This window comes from Gavialis gangeticus, unplaced genomic scaffold, assembly GCF_001723915.1.
Source record: "Gavialis gangeticus isolate Ggan-Ray unplaced genomic scaffold, GavGan_comp1, whole genome shotgun sequence".
NCBI lineage: Eukaryota > Metazoa > Chordata > Crocodylia > Gavialidae > Gavialis > Gavialis gangeticus.
In genome coordinates this window covers 25,186,053-25,193,525 of record NW_017729000.1, presented here as the reverse complement: position 1 = coordinate 25,193,525, position 7,473 = coordinate 25,186,053, and the positions used below count along the sequence as shown (strand labels likewise).

At 41.1% G+C, this 7,473-nt stretch overlaps 1 protein-coding gene across 1 annotated transcript in view; it reads right to left on the bottom strand.

The window, feature by feature from the left end:
* Positions 1 to 2,189: 2,189 nt before the first annotated feature.
* HTR4 (5-hydroxytryptamine receptor 4) overlaps positions 2,190 to 7,473 on the bottom strand; it is a 363,305-nt gene continuing 358,021 nt past the window's right edge. Inside the window, exon 7 of the mRNA XM_019506454.1 lies at positions 2,190 to 5,109. Within this exon, the coding sequence (XP_019361999.1) occupies positions 5,022 to 5,109 (88 nt within the window). The 3' untranslated portion in view covers positions 2,190 to 5,021. The remainder of the gene's footprint in view (positions 5,110 to 7,473) is intronic.

The window sequence follows — 7,473 nt, the reverse complement described above, 5'->3', positions numbered from 1 at the left end:
AAAACAAAATAGTATTTTCTGACATCATATGGGTGTTGTGAAACTTGATCGATTAAAAAATGAGATTCAGATGACCATCACTTAAAGGAGGTTGAAAACTATCACCTGCAGTTCTAAAACAAACCAATATCCAGATGTGCTTCACTGGACTCTCTTCATGGCTTTTGGTGGGTTTTGGGTGGGGAGAGCTTCTTAGCCATTAATAGCACATCCATCAGGTCTTTTGTTGGGACTGTGTTGCATGTAGTAGTCAAAGTACATCAGGTGTCACAATGAATCTCAGATTATGACCCATTGAAATGCATCAATATCCAGTGACTACTCAATGGTCTGGTTACATGGCTTAGGCTCCTATCAATACAAATATAAGGATCATCATAATGAGACAATCTTACCAGGTATACCAAGCTGTTGGTAGCCAAGAGATGTTACATGCTCCCTTCCATTTTCTTGTGACTGGCAAAGGGGAAGACAGCCAGGTAAGAATTAGTACCTGCAGTTAAAGGTAATGTGCTAAAAAGAAAGAGGCAGAGAGAAAGGGGTCGGTGGCATGCTCACACACATACACAATTTCAATTAATTTGAGATTCTGGTGAATTTTAGTGCTTCACAAGGTAGACATGGAACCCATGTGTTGGGAGTTGGGCATCTTACGGATAGGAACTGTGTGTATCTCCTACACATCTCTTCAAATACACTTCCATTTCAGTCTTTTCTGCTATGTATTATTCCAGTCCTGAAACCCTTCATGGCTCTACAGATACTTCTGCCCAGATGACACACAAATGCACAAATGCTGTTTTAATGTAGGTCCTATATGAGAAGGCAACTGTTGTTTTCATGTCTACAATTTGAGGGTAGCTTGGCCTTTAAATTGCTTGAGAAGGAATTGCTAATTGTACATTGTAAAGCATATATCCCATCTAAGATATCCTCCTCCTTTATTTTCATACATTGCTCCCCTCCAGGAGTAAAAGCTGGCAATGTAAACTAAATGCTAAAATAGAAGCGAGGGAGACAAGTATGAGGGACAAAAAAAAACCCATAAGCATTCATTTCATGGTGTTTGTTAGAGTGACCTCCTTGGCAGCAGCTCAATAAGCAATACAGCCTCTGACTGCCTGAAGCACTGGAATTTACAGAACATGAACCATCCATTTATTGCCTTGTGTTTCTCCAGACAGTCTTGCTCATCAGTTAACTGAAATGTACAGTTTCTTCTTTGCACTCTTCTTCAGAGCTTCCTTCTATTCTGCAGGCACTATTTATTTGCAACGTGTTTATTATGTATGATTATTTTTCTATCTTAGGAAAAAACAACACAAGAGAATGGTGGCTTTGAATTTTGGAATAGTGATCATTTGTAGCATGAGGTATGGCAACAAGCTACCATGCTATGGCTCCAGCTGTGCAGCTGCCTCCCTCAGGACTTGTTCCAAAAAGCTCATCCAGCTGTACACCTCGTTATTAAGGCTGAGGAGTTAAAGGTGGCTGGATATGATACTAAACCCATCTTTCTTCTGCGTGCTGTTGAATAGAGGAACTGGCTTGACTTAACCAGGCCAGGGGTTATTAGGTCCAAGCAGATCTTTGTCTGAGCAGACAAAAGAGCAGCTCCCCGTTGTAACTCATGGTACTTTGCAGGAAGCCCCATGAGTTTCAACGATCCCCTGGACCCAACAGATGTTGGCAGGGGAGAATCAGGATTCACTATTCAGCAAATTCAGAAACAATTCTTGCCTTCAGCAGTCAGACCCATGTATGTAACTCAATGGTGGTCACTGGGACTCTGTTGATTTATACAAGCAAAGGATCTGACCCTCCATAAAAAGCTGGTTTAACTGGTTTCCCACCAATGTTGATATTATTCATGCTGTGTCTTACGGCTGACTGTTTCCCTAGCATTCTTTTCATAACAGTGGTTACAAATCGTAGCCCTGATATAACAATCCCCTTGAAACAGCTATTAAGCAGTCACTAGGACTCATATCTTGCAGTCTCCTCCTCCACCAGGCTATGATATAATTGTTCTAGATCATATAGCTTCCTCAGTGTCAGAGAGCTAATAAAAGAAACACTGCCCCCTGCTTCCCAGAAACACTTTACCCATGCAGAAGGGCTCAGCTGATTACATATTACCACTTAAAAATACTGTAAATAATACTGAAAAAATGGAATTAACTCTCATGCAATGTACACAGAGGAATTTTATTTATAAAAATGGCAGATGCATTACACACTACTCAGCACTGTACTTCTGCTGTGCTGAATCGGATTGAAACTGGATAACCTGAGCACCTGGCATGGGCTCCAAACTCACTAGCCAGAATGGGCAATGAAATGGCAGACTCCCAATCTGCTGCAGTCACTCAACGAGCAGGTAAATGAAGCTTTAGAAAAGGAACCAGGTGCTGGTCCCAATCATGAGACACCCCAAATCCCCAGAGAAGTACTGGGTCATTTTGGTGTCTGACAGTGTAATTCACTGGGTGCACAGAAACATTGCTGTAATTGTTGTCTTGATGATAGCTGCCAGGTAGCTAGTTACAGGCTAACTTACAGAAACCTCCTGGACTTGGTATCAACGAGCCATTAGCCAGAAGTGACACAGAACACAGACATTTGTATTTCTTTAATACGCTAAGTGGTTTGGAATAGGGGGTCTCTGTTTCAAAGCCACTGACCATTTTGCCTTGTGAGTTGAATATCTCAGTTGAATGTTTTCCATGAGAAAGATACAGTACTGAGGATGTTTTTTCTTAAATTAAGACCAGATATATTGTCAAAGCACGTTAAAATACATAGAGAGTAAACAACAGGCCAAGAACATGAGAGGAAAGATGAAACACCATTGCACCACTACCATTGCATCACCATGCAACTGGTCCCATACCATTTACAGAGACCTTCAGCTAGTCTTTTCCAGCGCCTTCTTGTGGGGACAGAGAAAAAGCTTTGCTAGATATTATTTGAAGAAGTTTGACACTTTGGATGAATGCGATGATCCATCACTTTCTGTTCTACAGCCTTAGCTGTTCACTCTGCAAATAATCTTGTGAGCAGTATTCCTTATACAAACAGTTTCACTGAGGCCTGAACCATGTGCAAATCAACTCTGTGATAATGTGGTTGCAGAACTTAGGTCTAATGATGATAAACCTATAAGTGTCTCATATTATGTAACCTGCCCACTCTTTTAGAAAACTTGTTACATTTACTGCCAGTGCTTAGAGTCACAAGCATTGGTTCTTCACCCATTTATAATCACCTCATTTTCTAGATGAAAAAAACTGTTTAGTTCTACCCTTTCATCATTTTAGGACTATTAAAGGAGAGAACCAGAACCTTTAGCAACAACTCTGTCCTGGGTGAGAAGAACATATCAAGGAAGTCAAGGATAGTTAGACATGGTAATAGGAATCCCACTTGCCCTTAGGTACAAAAACTTCTTACTAAGCAATATTTTGTCTTTGTTCAGAGTAGTTCTTTTACAGTAAGTACCTGTCACATAGCAACAGAACATTAATAAAATAATATATATATGTGTGTGTGTTAAGCTCCCACATTTAGAAGCTTTTAATGGAGAAACACTTAATTCTTTTAAAAAATAATAATAAATAATGTCAACTTTTTTTCTTTACATTAAAAAATCTGTACATGATAACACAATGTAACAAAATACAGTTCTGTTTTGCACGTTGTGGCTGTCATCTTTGGGGTATATCTTCATCCAAGAGGTTACAGGTTCACAGTCTTGAACCTGCACATTTCCCCCCTCAATTAAAATCAGACTCCCAAGGTCCCTAGCTCTACAGCCATGCGTGTCATTCACATGCAAAGGAGGAATCTTCTTACAGGAAAAATAGTAACACATGCATGCAGGAAGTACCTAGGAACTGAGATTTTTGTAAGGGGACAAGTGTGTACAGCAACAGTTGAAAGCTCTAAAACTTTTTAAATAAGTCTCAGAGCTGGAAGGAATCCAAAAAAAATCATGCAAGTGGGATTTATTCTTACAGCTTTAGCTAGGAAAGCTCTTTAGATGACACATATTTATCAAGATGGCACTTAGTGATCAATTACAGATTGATATTCTCCAATCTCTTCACCAACCTTCTTTTACAGTAGGAGTGCCCAAAGGTTGCCCAAATAAGGACTGCACTGATGACTTGCCAGGAGATTGGGACACATCTAATTGCAGGAAATGGAACAGAACATGACTGCTGTCTTCCGGCCACTTAGCTCAAGATGATATAGCATTTGCAGGGACTTGCACAGTCCCTGTGGGCCATATATCCTTACCAAATATAGTACATCTCTGTGGGGCTTGTTTCAGATCTTCATGGGCTGCTTTTGCTCCATGAATCTTCCAACAGAGATCTTGGTTGAAGAGACTTCTTAAAAACCATCTACAGAACCAGACTTCATGGGATGGGAGGAAATCAGCAGTTCATGCTGACATCACACAAATAAAGCGTATAAAAAAACCTCACATTTTAATAAAGAATATGGAAGTGCTACCTCTCCTGATAGCACCATAATATGTGGGTGTGATCTTAAAAAGATAAAGGAAGAATTTACCATGGTTTCATGTTAGGTTTTCAAGTCAAATTTTGAAATTATAAGATCATAATATCATTGTCAAAAAAACAAGAGGTGGCCTGTGCAAAGATGGCAGCGGAGCAAAAAATAGCACTCTGTTTTTGGGCGTGGTTTGTGTGGGTGTTATTTGTATACAGTGAAGTACGTCTGCATTCCCCTGTAAAGCACTGCAAATATGGTCCTGCTCTGATAACATGGTCCAGACATTCTTCTGCAGCAGCAGAGAGGTCTCCTCAATCATCCTGTTCATTACATCCCCTCCTGTGCCTCATGAGTCTCCATATTCATGAGGCTGGGCATTCATCTCAGATCCATACAAGAGGCACCATGAAAATGAAGATGAATGAGTTTGTATTAAAGTACTACAGCCCAAGAACTTTCCAGTCCTGAAGGTGGATTGTTCTCTTCCAGGTTCTTGGTTAGAAACAGGACTCCTGGGATTCTGGGTCATTGTGGATGGGAAGCTTCTCATGTTCCTGATGATGTCCATTGTGTAAAACTGTATACCTGTGGGCGGGAAAAATCAAACAGTAGTCATTAACTCAAATTAAAAGGACAGGCTGGGAGTTTTCTTGTCTAAAGACGGTTTTTTGGAAAACCGGGCATGTATGACTTCACCATGGTTCCAACAGCAATTTTCCCTTGATCTGCCTGTGAAGTAACATGTAAAACCAAATTTTGCTTGTGATGGGAGAATAAATCTATGACCACAATGTCACCTCAAACCCTGTTAGTGTGTGTATAACTAGGCAGTGACTACTAGCAAATAATTCAGGCTGTTTAATTAAGATACCTTGGATGGTGTTGACTAACCTGGCAACATAGTAGGGGATTTCTTTAACGTAGGGGTTAAAGAATTATTTCACTTCGGTGTGCAACATTTACACTCTTTTGGGTGACCTAGCCACTACATACTAAACACAATGGATTTCTATCCATGGTAAGCAATCTTCTCAGTGCTGATCATTGCTTGGCCACTCAAAGCAGTGCTGGGCAGAAATAAAATCCTTTGGAGTCTCCAGATACTTATATGTAGATAAGCATCTGTAGATAAGTATCAAGGCCAACTTAACAAAAAATGCAACACAGACGTTAACTCATGGGAGACCATCACCTGGGACCGCCCCAAATGGAAGAAGAGTCTGCTGCAGGGATTTCAGTACTTTGAAACCTCATGCCAACAACAAGAGATGGAAAAATGAGACCGGCAGAAACAGTGTGCCACAGACCAAATCAAGAATCCAGCACCACCCACCCCACATGGAAACCAAGCTTCAGTAGAGTCTGTTGATCCTAGATAGGTCGCATCAGCCATCTTTGGATGCACAGATAAGACAATCATGGAAGACATACATCCTCAACTGCAAGGGCTTGCCAAAGAAGATGTGTAGCTATTCCCCAGCTTGTAAGATGAAAGTATTTGGAGGGAGAATCCCTTTTATGTGTTCATTATTGATTTCCTTCAGACTTTGTACCCAAACTGAATGTGGAGGATGTGATAAGAATTGTCCCATTTTCTAAACTCCAGGCAGCCTCATGCAGCTGTTCCTAAAATAGCTTCATGTACATCAAGTGATAGTGGTAGTTTAGCTCTGTTTTCTCTCCCTCGTACTGAAAAGAGATCTGGAGTGGAATGCGAAGTAAAAAGAAGCAGATCTGAGATGATCATAGCTGGTGTCAAATTGTTGTTTGCAAACTCTTGTAACCTTGAATCAAACCTCCTTGTTAATATCTGGGTTCAAAATAAATGCTGCACGGTATTGGAAAGGTGGGTGAATGTGGGTGGATGCTCTTCATGGATGCAGCTTACTTTAATGACTCTTCATGATACCGCTATCACTGTGTGAGGTCAGAGAGCTCAGCATCCAACATTTTCAAACTCTCTGGAAAATCTTCCTGCATGTTTTGTTGCCTAAATGGGAGCTGAGTTCTTATGCAAATCTGACCACAGTTTTGGTATCTATGAGTATTAGAAAATGCTGGCCCATTAATGAGCCTGATTCTAGGTCTTGTTCATCCCCTTTTGTGCTGCTTTGTCTCTATAAAAGGGCTGTAATGCCACCTTAAATGATTACTATAAAATTCCTCTGACCTAGGTGGAATTCAGGGTGGGTATAGACCTAGCCCAATAGTTTATCCTTTGTTGCCCACACTAGTGTATTGGGTGTGCCATCCTATGTACAAAGCACCTCAGTCACATCTCATTTAAGTACCGCAATAACACATGGCTGGGTATAATTTGGAACAGTCCTGGGGATCCTCTTTTGCCTCTAGAGACTAAATCAGCCCCTGACCTGGCACAGAACTGGGACGCTGAAAAAGCGAAAATCCTTGTCACCTTGCTTTGAGCAGAAACAGCTCAAAGAATTGTGGTCAGCATCTCCAGTAAAACTCTCCTAACCTTGGGTGTTTGGAGCTTAACTATGTTATTCCTCTTCAGCTGGAACTTCTGAAATTTCCCTGACACGTACCTTGCCCTGGAATAAGCACTTAAAAGAATATAATCAATTCCATCACTTTAATGCAGAGCTACATGTATGGAAGTTAATAGCTGTGGTCCCCTGTGACCAGTGGGGTCCCCCAAGGCTCTGTCCTTGGCCCATATTGTTCAACATTTTCATTAATGATGTGGACATTGGAGTCAGAAGTGGACTGGCCAAGTTCGCCAATGACACCAAACTTTGGGGCAAAGCATCCACACCTGAAGACAGGAGGGCAATCCACGCTGACCTGGACAAGCTCAGCAAATGGGTGGACAAGAATCTTTTGTTTAACAGTGGTGTTAACACTAAAAAATGCAAGGTTCTCCACCTTGGGAGGAAAAACCTGCAGCATCTTTATAGGCTTGGCAGTGCTACGCTGGCTAGCACA